At 41.8% G+C, this 24,078-nt stretch overlaps 1 protein-coding gene across 1 annotated transcript in view; it reads right to left on the bottom strand.

Annotated features, from left to right (window-relative positions):
• Positions 1-24,078, bottom strand: part of LOC122790963 (papilin-like) — a 169,797-nt gene that overhangs the window by 77,790 nt on the left and 67,929 nt on the right. The window contains exons 6-7 of the mRNA XM_044058684.1: positions 12,101-12,268; positions 3,020-3,187 (exon numbers count right to left, since the gene is read on the bottom strand). Of these exons, the coding sequence (XP_043914619.1) occupies positions 3,020-3,187; positions 12,101-12,268 (336 nt within the window). The remainder of the gene's footprint in view (positions 1-3,019; positions 3,188-12,100; positions 12,269-24,078) is intronic.

The raw sequence follows: 24,078 nt of genomic DNA on the forward strand, positions 1-24,078 counted from the left end.
GATACTAAAACTTGTCAGAGATTTTGGTTGCATGGCTAGGCCTTAAAAGGTCTTTGTGGTTGCAGCCTAGTAAACACCTATGAACCTATGAACTGTGTTGTTAAGGGTGTGACTAAACCATGCTTCATGCTGTTTAATATGCATCCAGGGATATTGTCAGAACCCATCAATGCAACATTGCCAGCTTTTCATAGCACTTTTAGGACTTGGCCTTTTGTGATAGCTGTAGGATGTTATCCCAGATAACTTATTATACAATGACTCCCTATTAATATTTGAAAACGTGCAGGCTAATTGGCCAGCCCAACCAGTGTGCCTATTGTAAATCCCACAATATACCACCAGAAAAAGGTCCGGTTGCACGGACTCTTTTCCGTTGGTATAAAGTGTCCCAAAACTTTTTTTTTTTTTACAATTAAAAAAAAAGAGAAAACGGAGACTTTCTTTTCTTCGTTGCTTCCGTTTCAAAGCATTGATGTACTGGGTATGCGTGGCAAAATCACCACTAATTCTAAGGACAACCACAGAGCATTCTGCAGCTATGTCAACAATCTCGATGGCAACACCCAGATCTGCTCTGAGTTACAGCACAATGGCACGAAAATTACAGAACCAACTGATATTGCCAACATCCTGGCATCCTGGCAGATGGGTTCAGTGCTAACTTAACCCCCCCACACCCCCTAAAGGGCCCATATCTATACAGGAAGAATGCAAAGTCCCTGTAACCAAAACTAAGCAGGTAAAAGCTACACACTCTAAAGCCAAAAACACAGCATCCATGGGACCGGACAACATCCCAGGCTGCGTTTTACATGAACTGGCTCCCCACTTAAGCACCATGTTCAATAATAGCCTCGCATCAGACTTTGTGCCCATTGAATGGCGCACAGCAACAGTTATCCCACTCCACATAGGGGGAGCCACCACTGATCCTGGGAACTATCGTCCTATTAGCCTGACGAGCCTGGCCTGCAAGGCCATGGAATGTATCATCATGGAACTCATAAGCATAGACATTGGTATCCTCCAAACACTGGATCCCACCCAGTTCGGGTTTGTAAAAGGTAGATCATTCTTCCTGAACATGATCGACTTCTTTGAGGCAGTCACCAAAGCCGTAGATGAGGGTAAGGTGGTTCACACAGTCTATCTCAACCTCTCCAAGGCTTTCAACACCATTCCCCATTCTGGAATTATAGCTAAACTCACTAAACTATGTATAAATCCCTACGTCACAAGATGGGTTGCCAACTGGCTCACTGACAGAACCCACACTGTAAAAAGTTGCAGACTCCCAATCTGACCTTAAAGCAGTGACAAGTGGAGTACCACAGGGTTCCATCCTGGGACCTCTCCTGTTTGGTATCTACTTCTCTGAAGTACAGGCTAACACAGAAGGCCTCTGGCTAATGAAGTTTGCAGACGACTGCAAACTAGGAGCCATAGTCAAGTCCCCAAATGATGTGGACATCCTACATAAGGGCCCCGCTGAGACAGATGCCTGGTGTCAGAGCCATGGCCTCAAGCTCAATACCAAAAAGTGCACTATCATCCCCTTTATTAATAACTCTGTACCCATGAACTATCACATAGGCAGCAATCTACTTGACACCGAATGTGTGATGAGACCTTGGGACCCAGGTGGACAGTAGTCTCTCCTTTGATAGCCACATCACCACAATAGTCAGGAAGTCCTTCTACATGACACCCCTCATCATAAAAGGGTTCTCATCCAGGAAAAAAGAGGTCACTGTTCCCCTCTAATCGACACTCATTAGACCCATTATAGAGTACAACGCCCCATTTGGAATGTACCTCACAAGACATCTGCAGCAGCTGGAAAGGCCACAGAAGTACCTCACAAAGAGGATTACTGGCCTCAAACAAATGCCCTACACTGACTGCCTCAAAAAACTCCAGCTTTACTCCGTAGCATATCGCCTACGCCAAGGTGATCTCTGCCTAACATATAAAGCTATGTCAAACCCAGAGCTGTTGGACATGCTACACCTAAAGAAATCCCAATCCCTCCAAGCTACACACTCTAGGGACCTAAACCTTGTCACCAGAATAAACAGGACATGCTGGAGGGATAGACTCCTGTCCCAGAGACTTCCCATACTCTGGAACAGGCTACCCATCTATGTCAAGCAAAGTTCTTTATTAGCACTCTTCAAGAAAAATCTTGATGAGTGGATGGGAAATAGGAAATACACCCCGGGGATCACTTCTATATCTCTGCTCAACAGTGGCACAGGAAAATAACTTTCTTGGTTGGCATAAGCCAGGGAACCTTGTTGGCTAGGCTTACATAGGCACTTGGGCCGATAGCCTAGTACCTACCTATGAACCTATGAATCAAAATGAAAGAGCAGTATACCACAACCTGCGGAAGAACAGTAATCCACTGTTAGACAAAGACATTATTTAAGAAAATATATTTTTTTCTTAAATAATGTCATAGTATAATAGCAATAACCGACTCCGTGGTTGTGGTATATTGAAGATTTACCCACGGTTGCCTTTGTTTAATATTAAACCACACCAACCATGGGTAAATCTTTAATATATCCCACCATGTCATCGGTTATTGCTTAAATATTTTTTGTCTGTTCAAAACATTTTACATTTTTCATGAAACAGTTATTAGCTCAAGAAACCTGTTTAGAACACGAAGGAATACAAGCTTACATAAATGCACGATTAATAAAGTTCATTACAGTAAAATATTTCAACTGCTTTTAAACATGTGAAAGTAACTTGGAACACAAAATGGTTCAAAAGGAAATAAAACAAGAACAAGGATTTTTCTTTGCATAATGTTATGTGGTGTCTGAGATAACTAGACAGGCTTTGACATATGTGAAAAGACATAAATTGTCGATAGTGTTATTTTCACCAGTTATATGTTACTCCTTCCTTGCTTGCTTGCTATTTTCATATGTAATCAAACTGGATAATTCAAAAACATAAAGTATCTTTGGATTATTTTCCTTCTGACATTCCTTGCTCTTACCTTCACTTTGGCATGCATGGAGACATTCCTTTTCATGTCGGAAGTTGTTTCCATTACCATGGCAACCACCATAAGTAAAAGGCTCACATTTCATGCAGGTGGAATTGTAGAAATATCTGGGAAAGAAGCCAAGGCAGGGTCCAGCGTCATAATGCAATTTACAGACTTCTAAAAACAGATGAACAGAATGTCTTAGTGTCCAGAGGCAAAAATCAAAAACCCAAGTCACTTTATCTTATTTATATGTATATGTATATGTATAGCCCTACTGAGTTATCCAGTTATAGGACAATAGCAATACTATCCCCTTGCAAAAATTATGGAAAAATGTATCCATAGACAATTGATGCATCATCTAACTCAGAATAACCTCATGGCAGACTCCCAGCAAGACTTCTGACTGCACCACAGTACTATTTCAGGCCTTCTAGCCTTCTCCAATACCATAAACCATAACCGCAATAACAATAACATATCCTCAGCCCTCTTCATGGATCTCTCCAAGGCATTTGATATGGTGGATCAATTACTAATCCATACCCTGAAAACTTTCTGCCTAGATATTACAGTCATCCAATGGTTTCAATCCTATCTGAAAGATAGACAGCAGGCTGTCCTTTGGCAAGACAAACTTTCTAAACTCCTACCCAACACACTAGGTGTACCCCAGGGATCCAGACTAGGACCCCTTCTTTTCTCCATCTTCATTAACAACTGCTATTCTGCTATCCCTACAGTCATCTGTGTGCAATACGCTGACGACTCCACCCTGATTTGCTTGGCAACTTCTAACGAACTGTGGTCAACTACACAAACCACCTTTAACACTACTGAAAACTGGCTTTCGGGTTGTTGTTTAATCCTGAATCCCAAAAAAAAAAAAAAACTGTTGCTATTCTCACCAACACACAGGTCTACTGCATTCACCTTTACCATTAAATCTAATAATGGCACAAGAATCTCCCCAGACTCCTCTACAAAATTGTTAGGTGTTTTAATTGATGATAATCTCAAATTCGACCTACATGTTAATCAATCTGTAAAGACCATCAATAAAAAACTAGGCTCCCTTTACAGGATAAAAGCCTTCTTAACTCCACCTGCTAGATCTAACATAGCTCACTCTCACCTCCTTTCAACTCTTCTCTATGCATCCCAGATACGCTCCAATCTAAACAAATCTGTCCTCAACAAACTCCTTATCTGATATAACCATATTGCCAGATTTGCCACTGGTCTGCCTTATAGGACTCACCACTGTATTAACCTAAACCAGCTTGGGTGGCTAGAACTACCCAGCTTGATCCAGTATAGCCTCATGATAACTGCCCATAAGATACTTAACAATCCAGATAATACTCCTGCTCTTAAAAATATTATCAACCCCTATCATAATCACTGGCCACTTCGATCCTCTAATAAATTACTAGTCCACACTATCAAAACTAAAAACTCTGCCGGTGACTCTCTTTTCACAAACTCCGTTAGCAAAACCTGGAACTCTCTCCCAACCAAAATTACTTTGCTCAACTCCCTGAGCCAATTCAAGACTAGACTTAAACAACATTTGACACTAAACTGGGTATGTTAGTGTAGCAAACTTGACAAGCTCTCCTTGACAATGAGACTAAAACAGTTATTTTAGTTTACGTGTGGCACTATCCTGACCTTTACCTTGTTTAACTCTAACGTGTTTAGGTATATAACCACTGTAAATATTGTATCTATAACTGTATGAGTTAATAACAGTATTCTTAGCGGACTTGAATTACTTAATGAAGACCTGCTCTGTGATTATTGTTAACCCCAGAACTACTATTATTTGCCTCGGTATGTAACCTGTGTAAAAATTGTAATCATAAACTTTACTGCTTGCTTAGATATGTTAACTACTGTATATGTTGTATTTTAATCTAATTATGTGACCTTGGAGCTTTTCTCCCCGGGCCTCCGCTGAAAATGGACATGTATCCAGTCGGGCTATCCCAGTCAACAAATGTAACATAAAATAAAATAAAAATAAATCTTCAAAGTCTGATATTAATACTCTGGTGCAATGAAGCCATGAGAAAAGAAGGCAGCAGATGTGGAAACTAACTTTGTTTACAGACATACATTTAAGATTTTTACTGAGCTTTACATCCCCCCTCCCTCACTGGCATCAGAGACATCACTTATCTGTTAGTTTACCTCTTCATCTTTCATCAGAAATGTCTATGTATTTCATTTCATGTGCTTTATGTGAAATGACCAATTTAAAATATTTTTTTTTCATTAAGTTCAAAAAAAGACACTACCACTTTCTGTGTGAATGAATGCTCTGGTGCATTGTCTCATGAGTCTCCTGTCGAATATATGCTAGTAATGCACATACAGATGTCAACACACATACCAATAGGGGGAGCTGTAGAGCAGCAGCTACTGTAAGTGAAATGCAAAGTGAACCACACTAGTGTCCATGTGGCAAAAATTCTGAATTATCAGTACTGAGTAGTCTGCATTCAAAGTCAAGTGATTTGTTTAAGAGTGTGGGGCATAACTGAACAACCCTTTAAGGCTGGTATTATGAAATTTGCATTACTTAATGAAGACCTGCTCTGTGATTATTGTTAACCCCAGAACTACTATTATTTGCCTCGGTATGTAACCTGTGTTACATAGCAGTAAATATGGGAGGTGGCTTGAGTATACATTTCAAGTACCTATGTTCTAAAAGGATTTAATTTGTTGAATATGTGCACAAATACTACAATGGCCACAAGCAACTCAATCCTGTAATATATACGATCAAACAATTTATGAAGGGGAAGTACAGCACCAACTATCAGACTGTAGTTATTATTTAAACCTCCCTTATGATGCCACTAGTGAATTTCAGAAAAGGGTTTCTGAGTGTCTTCAGTACTGGATGACCTCCGGGTAGTATCTGCTGATGCATTCATTGAAACCCTCAGTATTTCTAAAGTTTATCTAAGATATACAAGTCATATGATATTAATACCCTGAAAAATAAGAAATTGGAACGAAAACATTGGCCCATTTATTGGGTGACAATTTTACATGGTATTTAAGCAGATGAAAGCAAGTTCACATACTGGAGAGGTAGGAATTTATTTGAGTTCCTAGACCATCATATTACAGGGGTGTGTTGCTTGTGGCCATTGATTCAACAAATCACATCATTTTAGAACATGGGTATTCAAAATTTATACTCAAAATGCCACCTGATTATTCCACTCCAGTGACATAGAGGCATAAAGCCCTGACTATTGCCCAGTCAACCAGGGTTTGATTAGCAGCTTGATTGCTTGATGGAGCAGCAAGGAATGAAGGCTGTGCCAATCCCAGTTGGGAGGGCATTCATTGGTGATGCTCCCTTTATGGGAGGTGTGGTCCAAAGAGGGAAGTTTCCCTGAACATAATCAATGAACATGGAGAGATGGGGTATGTGTCACGCATACTGCTTAAGCTTTATCCAAACACAGGATAAATGTAAATCAGCACATTTTATCAAAATAATTTCTGCAAGTCCATTTCTTCTTGATCCATGAAAAGTTTTATTCTAACAAAGAAAACATCCAAGTAGGCACAAGATGTGCACTGTTGCCCTGATCAAGAAGCCCAGTTGATCTAGGTAAAAACACTCATCTTGTGCCTGCTTGAACAGTTTCCTTGTTGGAATGAAACTTTTCATGAATCTAGGAAAAACAAACTTGTAGAAATTATTCTGACCTAAGGTATTGAGTCACTTTTATATTGTGCTCGAGTAAAACCATTATTGGCATAGTGGTTTGCCAGGTACAGATGTTAGCCTCTGAATTAAGTTTCCTTTTGAACTATTTTTGTTGGTCTCCAAGAACACTTGTGGGTGGGATTCTTAACTGCCATTTGCCACTTGGATTGTGAATATAATTATATTTATATACAGTGCTTGTGCTCTAATTCATTATACTTCTCAACACTAGATGCCAGTATTTGCATAAATTAGTTTGTGCTTCACAGCTTAGGGTGGCCACGCTGGTGCAGTGGTTAGCATTGCCGCCTCACAGTAACAGGTTCTCCGGTTTGATTTTCAGCTGGGATACCTTCTGTGTGGAGTCTGCATGACCTCCCTGTGGTCGCGTGGGTTTCCTCCGGGTGCCCCGGTTTTCTCCCACATCCCAAAGACATGCAGTAGGTGGGTTGGACACTCTAAATCGGCCCTAAGTGTGAGTGTGTGTGGCCTCTGTGGAAGGTTGGGCACCGGGCTGGCAACTCAACACCGTAAAATTACATTGCCAATCATGAGCAGACAGATGATCTGCTGTGGCAACCCCTAACTGGGAAAAGCCGAAAGAAGAAGAAGAAGAAGAAGTTTGTGCTTCACAGTTTGGTTTGAATACGTATCCTTTTTACAGGTTAGTACAATTTCTGCCCATATTTTACAGCGTTCATAGGATGTTCATTTTGAATAGGTTATAGTAACTGGCACTGGAGAATTGCATTTGGTCTTCAACCATGATGTGTCTGAACAGAGTCTATATGTTATACTTCCAAACAGAAATACTGTCAGCACCTTTTAATGCCTTATGCTGCATCATTTTTACCCTAATTATGTTAGTATTATCTTGACATTAAGTATGTATCGTTACTCATCCTTGAATACCCTTCAAAACCTGCTTCAGTCTTTCATTTCTGGCCATACTAATGTTATTTCCACTGCCGCTCAGTCCCCTGATCTTTATTTGTATACTGCATTCATCATAAAGGCTATTTAGCTCTTGTGTATGTGTTTGCAATATAACTCGTGCCCATATGTGTATTCACTACTGTAGTGGTTTTGATAGCCTGATGTCTTCTCTCTCTTTAAAACATTTATATGAAACTTTTTATAAGAACCCAATAGCTCAGCAATGCAGCCAGCATATAAATAAAGTCAGATGTACATTAGAAAATGAATGCATGGCCCACAGACAACTATTTCAATTGTCTATGAGCCGCAGGGGAGCCATACAGATCATTTCCTATGATTAATTGATTGCCCAGTTGGACTTTTAGTAAATAAGTGCCAAAGATCCATTTTCAATGGTAACCCAGACAAAAAAGCTTCAACATACATAACTATGCACTCTAAGAAAACATAAGGTACAAGGTTTTAAGACATGACATACACTTTAAAAACATTGACGTTACAGAATATATCAGTTACAACCAGTAATAGCATGTTTATACAGTTATGGGTTTACTTATTTTTAGGAGGTAGCTTACAGGCATCTAAATCCAGAGAAAGGGGAAAAAAACATATCAATGAAGAAAAAAGTTAATATTGTTAGTTATCTTGTCATCATCATCATCATCATCTTTCGGCTTTTCCTGTTAGGGGTCACCACAGCGGATCATCTGTTTCCATTTCTTCCTATCCTCTGCATCTTGCTCTGTCACACCAACCACCTGCATGTCCTCTCTCATCACATCAATAAACCTTATCTTAGGCCTTCCTCTTTTCCTGTTACCTGGTAGCTTCATCCTTAGCATCTTTTTCCCAATATACTCAGCATCCCTCCTCAGCACATGTCCAAACCAACGCAATCTCGTCTCTCTTGCTTTGTCTCCAAACTGTCCAACATGAGCTGACCCTCTGATATACTGATTCCTAATTCTGTCCATCCTAGTCACACCGAGTGCAAATCTTAACATCTTTAACTCTGCCACATCCAGCTCTGACTCCTGCCTTTTTGTCAATGCCACTGTCTCCAACCCATATAACATAGCTGGTCTCACTACCCTCTTGTAGACCTTCCCTTTCACTCTTACTGGTACCCATCTGTCACAAATCACTCCTGACACTCTGCTCCACCCATTCCACCCTGCCTGTACTCTCTTCTTCACCTCTCTTCCACATTCACCATTACTCTGAACTGTTGATCCCAAGTACTTAAACTCATTCACCTTTACCACCTCTACTCCCTGCATCCTCACCATTCCTCTACCCTCCCTCTCATTTACACACATATATTCTGTCTTAGCCCTGCCAACCTTCATTCCTCTCCTCTCTAAAGCATATCTCCATCTCTCCAGGGTGTCCTCCACCTATTCCCTACTCTCACTACATATCACAATGTCATCTGCATACATCATAGTCCACGGGGCCTCCTGTCTGATCTCATCTGTCAACCTGTTCATCACCACTGCAAATAAGAAAGGACACAGAGCTGATCCTTGATGTAATCCCACCTCCACCTTAAACGGATCTGTCACTCCCACTGCAGTCCTCACCACTGTCACACTACCCTCGTACATGTCCTGTACCACTCTTACATACTTCTCTGACACTCCTGACTTCCTCATACAACACCAGAACTCTTCTCTAGGCACCCTGTCATATGCTTTCTCCAAGTCTACAAAGACACAATGCAACTCCTTCTGACCTTCTCTGTATTTCTCCAACAACACTCTTGGAGAAAACATTGCATCTGTAGTGCTCTTGCCTGGCATGAAACTATACTGATGATCACTAATCATCACCTCCCTTCTTAACCTAGCTTCTACTACTCTCTCCCATAACTTCAAGCTGTGACTGATCAATTTTATCCCTCTGTAGTTATTGCAGCTCTGCACATCACCTTTATTCTTAAAGATAGGTACCAAAACACTTTTTCTCCACTCCTCAGGCATCCTCTGACTTTCCAAAATTTCATTAAACAATCTAGTTAAAAATTCCACTGCCATTTCTCCTAAGCACCTCCATGCTTCCATTGGTATGTCATCTGGGCCAGCAGCCTTTCCATTCTTCATCCTCTTCATAGCTGTCCTTACTTCCTCCTTGCTAATCTGCTTCACTTCCTGATTCACTATCCCCACATCATCCAACCTTCTCTCTCTCTCATTCTCTTCATTCATCAGCCCTTCAAAGTACTCTTTCCATCTACTCAACACACTCTCCTCACTTGTGAGTACGGTTCCCTCGCTGTCCTTTATCACCCTTACCTGCTGCACATCTTTCCCAGCTCTGTCTCTCTGTCTAGCCAATTGGTACAGGTCCTTTTCTTCCTCTTTAGTGTCCAATCTCTCATACAACTCTCCATACGCCTTATCCTTAGCTTTTGCCACCTCTCTCTTTGCCATGCGCCTCATCTCCTTATACTCATGTCTACTTTCTTCATCTCTTTGACAATCCCACTTCTTCTTTGCCAGCCTCTTCCTCTGTATACTGTCCTGTACTTTCTCCTTCCACCACCAGGTCTCCTTGTCCTCCTTCCTCTGTCCAGATGTCATACCAAGCACCTTTCTAGCAGTCTCCCTTACTAGTTCTGCTGTAGTTACCCAGCTATTTGGTAACTCTCTACTGCCTCCCAGTGCCTGTCTTAACTCTTCCCTAAACTCCACTTCACAATCACCCTTTTTTAACTTCCACCATTTAATCCTTGGCACTGCTTTCACACTCCTCTTTTTGATCACCAACGTCATCCTACAGACCACCATTCTATGCTGCTTAACTACACTTTCCCCTGCCACCACTTTACAGTCTCCAATCTCCTTCAGACTGGCCCTCCTACATAGGATATAATCCACCTGTGTGCATCTTCCTCCACTCTTGTATGTCACCCTATGCTCCTCCCTCTTCTTAAAATACTTATTCACCACAGCCACGTCCATCCTTTTCACGAAATCCACAATCATCTGACCTTCTCCATTCCTCTCCTTAACACCATACCTACCCATCACTTCCTCATCCCCTCTGTTCACTTCACCGACATGCCCATTAAAGTCTGCTCCAATCACTAGTCTCTCACCCTTGGGTACACTCACCACAACTTCAGCAACTCACTCCAAAATTTCTCTTTCTCATCCATCGCACACCCAACTTGTGGAGCATATGCACTAACACCATTCATCATTACACCATCAATTTCGAGCTTCATAAACATCACTCTGTCAGACAGTCTCTTCACGTCTAAAACACTCTTGGCATATTGTTCCTTTAGGATAACCCCTACCCCATTTCTCCTGCCATCCACACCATGATAAAACAATTTGAACCCGTTTCCTAAACACCTGGCCTTACTTCCCTTCCATCTGGTCTCTTGCACGCACAATATATCAACCTTCCTTCTCTCCATCATATCAGCTAGCTCTCTTCCTATACCAGTCATACTGCCAACATTCAAAGTTCCTACCCTCACTGATACACTCCTAACCTTCCTCCTCTCTTCCTGCCTTCGGGCATGCCTTCACCCTCCTCTTCTCCTTCGGCCAACAGTAGCCCAATTTCCGCCAGCACCCTGTTGGCTAACAGTACTAGTGGCGGTCATTGTTAACCCGGGCCTCGACCGATCCGGTATGGAAATATGAAATTTCTGCGCCATAAATGTTGTGGCAGAATTTTTACGCCGGATGGCCTTCCTGACGCAACCCTCCCCATTTATCCAGGATTGGGACCAGCACAAAGAAATGCACTGGCTTGTGCATCCCCAGTTGTTATCTTGTCAGCACTTATGAAAAACATCAAATTGCCCAAGTCACTGTACAGTATACTCATAGTGCTGTGATTTTTGCCATCAGATTTCTACATTCCTCCACTCAATGTAATAATATTCATAACAAATATGAGGTTGTTTATAAGCATATAGGTTAATGTATCAGTAACATAACTGTACAAAGACTTATTTTTCACTTGTAAATTAGTATGTGAAAAAAGAAAGTATAAATTTCTTCCTTTCTGTGTATATATTGTAAATGTATTAAATTAATTAAAATGTTTAAAAAAAGAAAGTATTCCCATTTGTGAACCACAGTTCTGATTATTTAAGGTCAGTGAAGTGATATTTTTCATATTATGAAACAAATAATGACCAAAAAATGGCAAAAGGAAAGTGCCAAAAAAAATATTTTCTTCCTTTATTTTAATAGTTTGCTACCTCATATCCAGACAAAATAAAGTCTGAGAGATTTTGCCCCAACAGAATAAATTCTAGAATTTTCCATTTAAACTTTTCTGAGTTTCTGCTTCATTTGTGTATTTTCAGATGTAATCAAACAACACAGTTTATAAAAAGAAAAACATTTAAAGATAAATTTCCTTCTGAAGTTTTTTTTTCTCACCTTTTGTTTGACAAGTGTGGATACAGCCTAGTTCAGATATAAAGTTGTTCCCGTTACCCTTACATCCACCATAAATAAATGATTCACACATCATGGAGGTGGTGTTGTAAAAATATCTTTGAAAGGCAGCATTGCATGGACCTGTTTCGGGATGCAGCTTACAGGCATCTAAAGACAGAGGAAGAAAAAAGTATACTGGCAGTCATCTGCTCAGTACAAAGTAAAACAAACAAGTATTCAGGGATACTATACTTTTGTAGCTAGAAGATGAGAAATACACCCTCTTAGACACACACACACAAAGTCACGTAATATCAGCATTCAAATTCATAAGAATTTCCAACAAAAAAGTGTTGATATTATTATATAAATGACTTTCACTTTCTATTTAACATGTTTTTGATTCTGGAATACTTTTTTGTGCACAACTTGTAGAAAAGGTAATAAAGATACCTTCCAACACATTAAAACTATTTTTGTCTACTAAGGCATTACTGTTGTCATGTTTTGGCACAATAATGCCCTCCAGGCTGAACATTATAAGGAAATAATGGACCCCCCCCCCCTCCAGGGGAATGTTGACCTTCCATCTAAGGATTTAGACTTCAAAACACTCATGGCTCATCTGTTATTTTCTAATAATGTTTTTTTATTTATTCAGTGCTTCATCAGTGTTTTATTAGTTTACTCGTTTATATATTAATGTTTTTGTTATATGTTTTACAGCATGCTGATTTGCATGATTGTTTTCATCATAGTTTATTCTTTGTACTACAAAGGATCTTCAGATCTCTCCGTTCTGGTTTTTGCTTGGATCTCTCTTTATATGATGGGTTTTTAATAAAAGCTGCGTAACAGCTGTCAGATAACTATGTTTGGGATTTATAAGGATGGTCCTCAATTGCATAAGGCTGGTGATCCAGATGACATATCAGACTCCTAAACAGTTCATACATATGCCTCAACTCCCTGGAGTATTGTCTTATACTACTGTGTACCTAGGCTCATCCAGGTATTCAGTAGGCATGCATAAGTGGATCCACAATATATTTTATGATTCACAAACATGAACTATGGAGACAAACTCATCCATGTATTCAGTAAGCATGCACATAAGGCTTGACAGCTTGTTCTGTGATTTACAAACATGTGAACTGTGCAGACAGACTCATCCATGTATGCAGTAGGCATGCAAAATGTAGATATACAAAATATATTATGTAATCCACAGCATGTGAACCATGGAGCCAAAGTCATCAAGGTATGCAGTAAACATGCAAATAAGGATCTGCAGAATGTTCTGTGAGTCACAGATCTGAACAATGAAACCCACTATGGAGCTGCTGCCAGAAGTAACAGCAGTGCACCTGTGGCTAACAGCATCTAAAATATAGGTTTTACACACAATTTCCGGTTTTGTTGATGTGTTTAGTAGACCGCGGGTAAGCAAAAACATCCCAGAAAACAGCTCCTCCTACAACTGTAGGTGATAAAACAGCAAAACAGAAGAAGAACCACTGGGATGTCACACAGTCCATAGAGTGACACACACACTAATTCCACAGACCCGCTATCAGTGGGATACAAAGCAGATTTAACATCTAACTGTCTCCACAGTCATTGAAATGGATCCTGAAATGTTTAATTATGTCACATTAGGGTATGGGTAATGCAGAATTTACCCCCAGCTGGTATGGTTTGGTCACAGGAGTGAAAAAAAAAACAGTTGGGGCAAACCCTGCACCTTAATGTGATTTTTGCTCTTATACAAAGATATAAAAACAAATGTCTTACCTTTTTTAAATAATGTCAGTGTATGTAATTGCATGTCGTTCCAGTGATGCAAGCTTTCTGGAATAACATGACAATGTACTGTATGTGTATCTGCCAGAGTAAGTGAATATGTTAGCACAGTAATCTGTATAATGCAATTCTTGGCTCTGCAGTAGCTAGGCTGGGTGTTATAATGCACCTTAACATCTTTAGGGAGTGTTTCTGCTCCTAAGACTACAATGATGTGCCGCAGACATTACCAATATATTTTAAAAGTGACTTATAATCCCTAACTTATCATACCCTGAAGAACTTTATTTAAATTTTGTATTTGCTTTCTTATCAGTGCTGATTTACAAATAACTTGACTGCTTGCACAGTGTAAAATAATGGGGACTGCTACATTTTATTTTTACTCTTGTAGCTGCAGTAATCTAATTACAGCATGCACATCACATAAGCACTGTATTGGAGTTACCAAACTACTGTCTGGAATAAATGATTTTTATTGGGCTTGTTCCCCTGGCAATGCTTGATTTACATTGAGCACTTAATACTCAACAGCCAGTCATTCTTCAAATTTCTGAATATTAATTTACTATCATTGGATAATTAAGAATATGTCTGAGCCATGACCATGGACTGAGACAGTCCACTATTGTACCACTGTTCCTGTCCTGCCACTATTGACTTTAAACATTACATAACTATGGTCTTAGTGTTTGTGCTATGTCCCCACTGTTATGTGAATGAAAAACACCCACAGAGACATGTGCAGCATATTCTGAGTAATAGGCAATGCCACATTTATAACACAGCTGATATTAAAAGGTATAAGATTAATCCCAAGGAACTGATCCCTGCCAATTGTCCTGACAGAGGTAACAAAAACAACACTTAACAGGTATGTGTCGTCAGTGTTCTGTCCAAACTTTGATCTTTATTGTCTTAGATCTTGTGACCCAAGGTATTTCAGTGGTGTTATAATACTTTCAAATATTGGAAATTGTTGCTCAAGTAAGTATTACTAATGTGACACTTCTGCAATCTGCCGTAACATTTAATATGGTAATTTTCTCCCATCTGTTGAGATTGCACCTGCTCTGGCCACTGCTGGAGCCACACACCTGCTCTAGGGATTACTAGAGCCAAACACCTGCTCTAGGGACTGCTGCAGCCACACACCTGTTCTGTGCACTGCTGAAGCCACACACCTGCTCTGGGTGGTACTGAAGCCACACACATGCTCTGGACATTGCTGGAGCCACATACCTACTCCAGGCACTGTTGAAGCCACACACCTGCTCTGGGCACTGCTGGAGCCGCACACCTGCTCTGGGCACTGCTGGAGCCACACTCCTGCTCTGGGCACTGCTGGAGCCACACTCCTTCTCTGGGCACTGCTGGAGCCACACACCTGCTCTGGGCACTGCTGGAGCCACACACCTGCTCTGGGCACTGTTGGAGACTCACATGATCTGACACTGCTGGAGCCACACACCTACTCTAGGGACTACTGGAGTTACACACCTGATCTGACACTACTGGAGTCACACACCTGCTCTGGACACTGCTGTAGCCACGCACCTGCTCTGGGCACTGCTGGAGCCACGTACCTGATCTGACACTACTGGAGTCACACACCTGCTCTAGGGACTTCTGGAGTCACGCACTTGCTCTGGGCACTGTTGGAGCCAGGCACCTGATCTGGGCACTGCTGGAGCCACACAGCTGCTCTGGACACTGTTGGAGCCACGCACCTGCTCTGGGCACTACTGGAGCCTCACACTTACTCTGGGAACTGCTGGAGCCACACACCTGCTCTAGGGATTACTGGAGTTACACACCTGCTCTGAAACTGCTGGAGCCACACACCTGCTCTGGGCACTGCTGGAGCTATAGTTACCAATCCTGAATACCTGAAGATTGAGACATACAGTGACAGCTGACAGTCTTAATCAGAAATCACAGCCTATTCTGATAAACTGATTATTTTGTGGTATTTTCCAGAGATCAGATACTCCAACTTTGTAGTGTTTAGAGACCCAGTAGATGTCCTGAAACTATAGCCTTGTTTAGGGCCAAAGTAGCTGAATGAAAGGCATAGCTTACTATAAGAACTAATATAAAGCATTCAGAAAGCAGGTGAATGGAGTTAGCTGTGTCAGAAACAGTAAACTGCACATAGTAAGTGTTTAGTATCTGTATAAAGGATGATCCATTTATATAAATATTGCTACATGCAGACTGAGTAAGTATCATACAGGGCTCCCTATTGAAATGTCAGCCCTTAAAATCCCTGTTCTAACAAACCAGAAAAAAAAGACCAAAAACAAAGGGGAATAGGAAATTTCAAAACTTGTTGTTCTTCTTTAAACTTTTTGTGTGTGTGTGTGGGGGGGGGGTGACACACCCCACACTTATATATACCAACTCCATGATCATCATACCTCAGAGAAAAGGGAATATTCTGAGAAATGGCACCTCAAACTTAGTATAAGTAAGTCCAGTCATTTGGCCATACTTTCTTGTATTTCAGGACTCTCACTAGTGGGTCCCAACATTTCTAGATGTTACTGTCACACAGTGCACTTCCAATCTCTGGGACTGTACATTGGGCTCGTTAACACACTGGCACACTTGCACTGTTTCTAATGGCCAGACTTTTTATACTTATTAATTTTATTTGCATGTGTATGGTAAACATAACTGTAATGACTAAACTTTTACTTTCAAAGGAGACCCATTGAGACAACCCCCCCCCCCCCCCAAGTATTAGATCACTTGGAGAACACAATTATAATCAATTGCAAGAACTGCATTCATTCAATACTCAATGATATGTAGCTTTATATGTAATATATAAACATACAAAATCTGGAAATGCCATTCTCTAATTTCCAAACAAGTAGATAGTATATCAGTACAAAACATGTAATTTCTCTTAAGATATGGAGCTAATATAGTAGAAGTAAAATAAAAAATTATATGAAGGAGATGGAAGAGGCTGGATATAAGCAAGTAAGATAAGTTTGACTTAATGGGAGACAGGCGGTGTAGAAAGATAATATCAGGCTAATGTTACTTTTTGTTCTAACGTATGTTCTCTATCTTCAAAATGTTTTATAAGAAACCTTTTAAAAGAGTGAATAGCTCCAAGCCAATGTCTATGATACAAGTGAGTGAGCAGGTGGATGAATTAATGACTAAATAAAAACACATTTCTGCTAATGAACAAGTAAATATGAACCACAAAACAGTGACCTACAAAAGGCCAAGCTTTATGGTGCAAAGTAATAAATACTTTGCCCGGATTATCCGTGTTCGACTTGCTGCACAGGTGCTGGTGGGACAGGACAGGGGGTGAGGTGGAGAAATGATTGGAGTGAGAAGCTGACACTAGATTACTCATCGGACTGGTGACAACACAGCTCACTGCATTGATAACACTTGCAGGAGTGCAGCTGTATCATCCACAGCAATAAGCCTATCGATCCTGCATGGAAATGATACACCACTTACAAGAGAGTTGGCATGGGAGCATTACACAAGCACTCTCTGCAAGCACCACTGGTAGAGTTAATAATTCCTGGGGAGGGGGGGGGATTTGATGAGGTGGCCCTGTCCCTGATGCACGGATGCCTGCTTCTTTTCCTGGTAGAGTTAACAATCCCTGAGGGGGGGGGCTTTTGATGAGGTGGCCCTGTCCCTGATGCACGGATGCCTGCTTCTTTTCCTGGTAGAGTTAACAATCCCTGGGGAGGGGGGGCTTTTGATGAGGTGGCTCTGTCCCTGATGCACGGATGCCTGCTTCTTTTCCTGGTAGAGTTAACAATCCCTGAGGAGGGGGGGCTTTTGATGAGGTGGCCCTGTTCTTGATGCGCGGATGACTGCTTCTTTTCCTGGTAGAGTTAACAATCCCCGGGGAGGGGGGACTTTTGATGAAGTGGCTCTGTCCCTGATGCACGGATGACTGCTTCTTTTCCTGGTAGAGTTAACAATCCCTGGGGAGGGGGGGCTTTTGATGAGGTGGCCTGTCCCTGATGCACGGATACCTGCTTCTTTTCCTGGTAGAGTTAACAATCCCTGAGGGGGGGGGGCTTTTGATGAGGTGGCCCTGTTCTTGATGCGCGGATGACTGCTTCTTTTCCTGGTAGAGTTAACAATCCCCGGGGAGGGGGGACTTTTGATGAAGTGGCCCTGTCCCTGATGCACGGATGACTGCTTCTTTTCCTGGTAGAGTTAACAATCCCTGGGGAGGGGGGGCTTTTGATGAGGTGGCCCTGTCCCTGATGCACTGATGCCTGCTTCTTTTCCTGGTAGAGTTAACAATCCCTGAGGAGGGGGGGGGGACTTTTGATGAGGTGGCCCTGTCCCTGATGCACTGATGCCTGCTTCTTTTCCTGGTAGAGTTAACAATCCCCGGGGAGGGGGGACTTTTGATGAAGTGGCCCTGTTCTTGATGCGCGGATGACTGCTTCTTTTCCTGGTAGAGTTAACAATCCCCGGGGAGGGGGGACTTTTGATGAAGTGGCCCTGTCTCTGATGCACGGATGACTGCTTCTTTTCCTGGTAGAGAAAACAATTCCTGGGGAGGGGGGGGGGCTTTTGATGAGGTGGCCCTGTCCCTGATGCACTGATGCCTGCTTCTTTTCCTGGTAGAGTTAACAATCCCTGAGGAGGGGGGGGGACTTTTGATGAGGTGGCTCTGTCCCTGATGCACTGATGCCTGCTTCTTTTCCTGGTAGAGTTAACAATCCCCGGGGAGGGGGGACTTTTGATGAAGTGGCCCTGTCCCTGATGCACGGATGCCTGCTTCTTTTCCTGGTAGAGTTGACAATCCCTGAGGAGGGGGGCTTTTGATGAGGTGGCCCTGTTCTTGCTGCGTGGATGACTGCTTCTTTTCCTGGTAGAGTTAACAATCCCCGGGGAGGGGTTGATGAGGTGGCCCTGTCCCTGATGCACAGATGACTGCTTCATTAATTTCCACATAACTCCTTGGTAAAATTGGCTTATTTTATTTCAATAAGACAGGTATGCAAAACAAGCAAGTCAGAGTAACTACTGCCTTTTCTTATTGTTTCTGTAGACTTGCATATCTGTGAAATCAGGGCCAGACCTTTTCGTCATACTACTGCTATCCACCACTTTTCTGGTCTATTCTGATCCTCCCCCTCCCCACAAGAACAATTGCAGTTGTCTACAAAAGACTCCCCCTTATCCTTCCACTCTAGGGATCTGCCCTTGTGGAGTCACAGGTGTACTATAGTATTTTTCCACTAAGTGGCATCCTCTCCTCATAATTCCTGTTTCATGACTTCTTTATTTTCACTCTCTCTTAATTACTAATTTATTTGGATATCTGCTTTGATCTATAATAAACTTTATTCTACTCCCCTCTCTCAACTCTAGGCCCACCCCATCCCACCTAATCCCTGTCCCCTGGACTTGCCTTCAGCTACTAGTGCTCCGCAGATTGGTTCTTGTTCACCCTTAGCCTTCCCTTGGGTCTACCCGCTCCGTTCGCCCTGCGGGCTCACTCCGCTCCTCTACCCTGCTACATTTATACCCTTTAGCCACACCCATCACCCCACCCCAGCCAACTAGTAACCTCCTCCCTTCCACACCCACTTCTTACTCCTCCCCTCTTTTCACCAATACTCTTCCATACCTCCCCTCTCTGTCTCCTCCCAAAATTTATAACTCACATACCTAGTAAACTTACCACCCACAGCATACCTTCCCTCAATATCCTATCCCACTATGCTCTCAAAAGCCATATCCTTCTGTACTCTTCTAGTACTGTTCCTCAACATATCCTATATCTACTACCTGACCCTGCCAACTAACTATAACCACACTCCATCCTTTCATACTACTAACCATCTTAACCTACCTGTCTTACATTCACACTTCCCAATCTCTCCATGCTTATACCCCATAAAACACCATCTTTTCTTCTCTTATAAACTTATTACTCCTCACAACTATCCGAACCCTACAACTACCTTAAATCTAGCTAAACTCAACCCCGTCTCTAAGCAAACAAAGTACCTCCCCAACCTAATGCTATATCTGACTTCTATTCTATTATTAGGAGACATACACCCCAACCCAGGCCCATCCTCATCCCTGCCAACTGATAAATCCATACTACTCACCTCCTTAAAAGCCCAAAGTATAGTTAACAAAATCCCTAATCTGCATGCCTGGCTTACATATAACAAACCAGACATTTTGTCCATCTATGAAACTTGGTTAAAACCTCATATAAAAGATTCAGAAATAATTCCACCCAACTACTCTATAATCAGAAAAGATCAAAAAAGGAGGTGGAGTAGCCTTTCTATACCTGTCCTCCTTAACAGTTACCCCTTACAACATACCAACTCCCAATTCAATAATGCAGAACTACTCCTGGCTCTGCTTCAAGTAAATAAACACAAACACATATGCATAGCCTCCCTCTACATCCTCCAGGCAACAATATTTCTGCACTAGAAGATATCCTCTCCTGACTTTCCAATAACATTAACAATGAAACTATACTTATGGGTGACATGAATATTAATTGGTCTGCAATACAGTCTCCCCACAAATCCACTTAACATTAATCTTTACAACTTTTCTCAACTGATCTCCATAACTCGGCCCTCAAAAAACCTCACCAGTGATAGTATCTTAGACTGGATATTAGTCTCTCACCCTCATTACTTCTCACATAGTGGCACCCTGCCTGATTCCCTTAGTGACCACTTGCCCACATTCACACACCGACTAACTTCACCCCTACATCTTACTCACAATTTTATTACTACTCGCTGCCAAAAAAACTTTAACCCCACTACCTTTTCCAACTCTCTAAAAGCAATCAACTGGTACACCCTAAAAACTCTACCCCTGGAACAGGCTCTCGCCCACTTTAACTGAACTTTTCTAAACCTCTTAGAGCAACAAGCCCCCATAAAAACAAAATGAATAAAAAACAAAACTGCCCCTTGGCTAACAAAAAACACACTAGTAACTATGCACCTTAGAGATAAGGCATGGTCATCAAATCAGAAACATAGGACTCCCCTAGCCCATAACGAATACAAAACACTCAGAAACAAAGTAAAAAAAACTTATCATCTCCGATAGACAAAATTACTTCTCCATAATCCAAAACAACAACAAAACAAACCCTCAAAAATTTTGGAAATGCATGTCTACCCTCCTCGGTCCCAACAAACCAGATAACTCGAGCCCAGACCCTAACACTCCTGACATAGACTTGGCCACTCAATTCAACACATTCTTCATTGATTCTATCTCCATACTAACCTCATCCTTTTCATCTTCAAACCCCACCATACCCCCCACTACATCCCAATCCTCCCCTACCAACTTTTCACCCCTCACCACTGCTCATCCCCCTCTCTCCACTTCATCATCAACATTCTCAAATTCTCCCCCTCCCCCACCATTCTCACTAAAACCTACACCCAAACCCACCATAAAAAACTACTGCAGAAACTAAAACCATGCTCTAATGCCCCTGATAACATTCCTTCTTACTTTCTCAGTATAGCTGCTGAAGCCATTGCCTACCCCATCAGCATTTTAATCAACCATTCCATTCAAGAAAGCTCGGTACCCCAAATCTGGAAAAAGGCTTTTGTTGTTCCATTGCACAAAGGAGGCATCAATAACAATATTACTAATTTCCGTCCCATCGCTATTCTATCTCCTATCACTAAACTTTTAGAAAAGTGTATTCACCTACAACTCCTACCATACCTCTTGGACAATAACCTACTAACTCCAACACAACATGGTTACAGACCAGGACACAGTACTATGACCGTCCTACTCTCCTTCCTGGAAGCTGTGAACAAAGCCCGGGACACAGGACACATTGTCTCTACCCTCCTACTAGACCTCTCTAAAGCCTTTGATACTATCTCCCACAATTTATTACTAACTAAACTCTCCAAGCTTAACTTGTCACCCTCTTCTCTGAACTGGTTCACTAGCTACTTATCCAATAGATATCAGGCAGTGAGATGGAAAAAAGCCACCTCCCCTTTCGTCAACACCCCAACCGGTGTTCCCCAAGGATCTATACTGGGTCCCCTGCTTTTCAATATATTCATAAAAGATTTCCATAACTCTATACCTTCAACTAAAATTATCCAATACACAGATGATTCAACTATAATCTGCTCTGCTACCTCCATCCCTACACTGCTAAAGCTTACTCAAGATGCATTCTCAACCACCGAACAATGGATGAAAACAAATCACCTTGTACTCAATGCCTCCAAAACCAAAGTAATGGTATTCACCCCCTCTAAAGCTACCTTTTTCAATCCAAGTAATTTCACTATTACTAGTCACAGCAATACACCCCTAGAACTGGTATCTGAGACCAAATTACTTGGGGTCCAAACTGATAGGTAGCTTAAATTCAATTCCCATCTTCAACTAAATATAAAAAAAAAACACCAAAAACTCAGCATGCTCTACAGACAATCGTTATCTTACACCCTCCACCAAACTCACCCTATCTACCACATTTCTCATTCCATCCTTCCTCTATGGAGCCCCACTTCTAACGAACCTACAATCTTCTCTCAAAACACAACTCTCCTCTTGCTATAACAAAATTATCAAGTTTGCTACCTCCCATAAGTCCTCCTCACACCACTGTTCAGCTCTCCACAAACTAAAATGGTTAGAACAACCCAATCACCTCACCTACGTCCAACTGACTCTTGCACACAAACTCATCTTCAATCCCTCCCTCTGCCTGTCCCTTTCCTCTACCTTCAAAATGCACCTCCCTGATAGAATTCTAAGATCTAACAACCAAAACCTAATTGAACTGTATAAATCAATTCATCCCCCTGGAAAAAATCTCTTATCCTACAGTCTTGCTTGTCTCTGGAACTCCTTACCCCCATCCATTCGTACCATCACAAATCACTTATCATTCAAAAAATCCCTTCACTCACACCTAATTTCTCAGTGGGAATGCTCCTGCTCCCACCCAACATAATCTCCTCATACTGGGAATTTTCACTTCTCCTCCCCTATTCATAATGAGAATTTCTACTTACTCTCCTAAACTCATAGATCTTGCTCTTGCTTGTATTAGCTTTTTCTGAATACTTAAAGGTACCTTAGTGTAAATATATCCTCTGATGGAAAAGGTTCTCTGTTTCTATATTGAAAGGTTCTATGTCAGCTCATATACCTTTCTCTTGATTGTATTAAGCTACTCATCCTGAATGTATGAAAGATAGCTCCAGTGTAACCCACCCTAAGTTGTAAAAGCCTCTCAGTTTCTATATTTTAAATTGTTTTCAGTGATACAGGATTGTAATATTTGTATATGTTTGTACACTAGTCTACTGTATTTCCAAGTCCATAGGAATTGTATAACTGAAACTAAATACCTTATTGTAACCTTGCTAATTGTTTTTGGAGCTTTTCTCCCCAGGACTCCATTGAAAATGGGTTCTTTTGGCCCAATGGACTATCCTGGTAAACCAACTGCAAATAAATAAATAGAGTTGACAATCCCTGAGGAGGGGGGGCTTTTGATGAGGTGGCCCTGTGGTGGCCCTGTCCCTGAGACACGGATGCCTGATTCTTTTTTGGTAGATCCCTGATGCACGGATACCTGCTTCTTTTCCTGGTAGAGTTAACAATCCCTGAGGGGGGGGGGGTTGATGAGGTGGCCTGTCCCTGATGCACGGATGCCTGCTTCTTTTCCTGATAGAGTTAACAATCCCTGAGGGGGGGGGGGACTTTTGATGAGGTGGCTCTGTCCCTGATGCACGGATGCCTGCTTCTTTTCCTGGTAGAGTTAACAATCCCTGAGGAGGGGGGGGGGCTTTTGATGAGGTGGCCCTGTCCCTGAGACACGGATGCCTGCTTCTTTTCCTGGTAGAGAACAATCCCTGAGGAGGGGGGGGCTTTTGATGAGGTGACCCTATCCCTGATGCACGGATGCCTGCTTCTTTTCCTGGTACAGTTAACAATCCCTGAGGAGGGGGGGGTCTTTTGATGAGGTGGCCCTATCCCTGATGCACAGATGCCTGCTTCTTTTCCTACCTCACTCAGCTCATTCCCTGGATAAACAAACAGGCAGTTTGTCTCTTACCTTTGGGGAATGAATAGTTGAGCAGACCAGGTAGGACGGTAGGGCTAGATGGTGA

Source organism: Protopterus annectens, chromosome 16.part0 (assembly GCF_019279795.1).
Source record: "Protopterus annectens isolate FY-2018-M chromosome 16.part0, PAN1.0, whole genome shotgun sequence".
NCBI classification, from domain to species: domain Eukaryota; kingdom Metazoa; phylum Chordata; order Ceratodontiformes; family Protopteridae; genus Protopterus; species Protopterus annectens.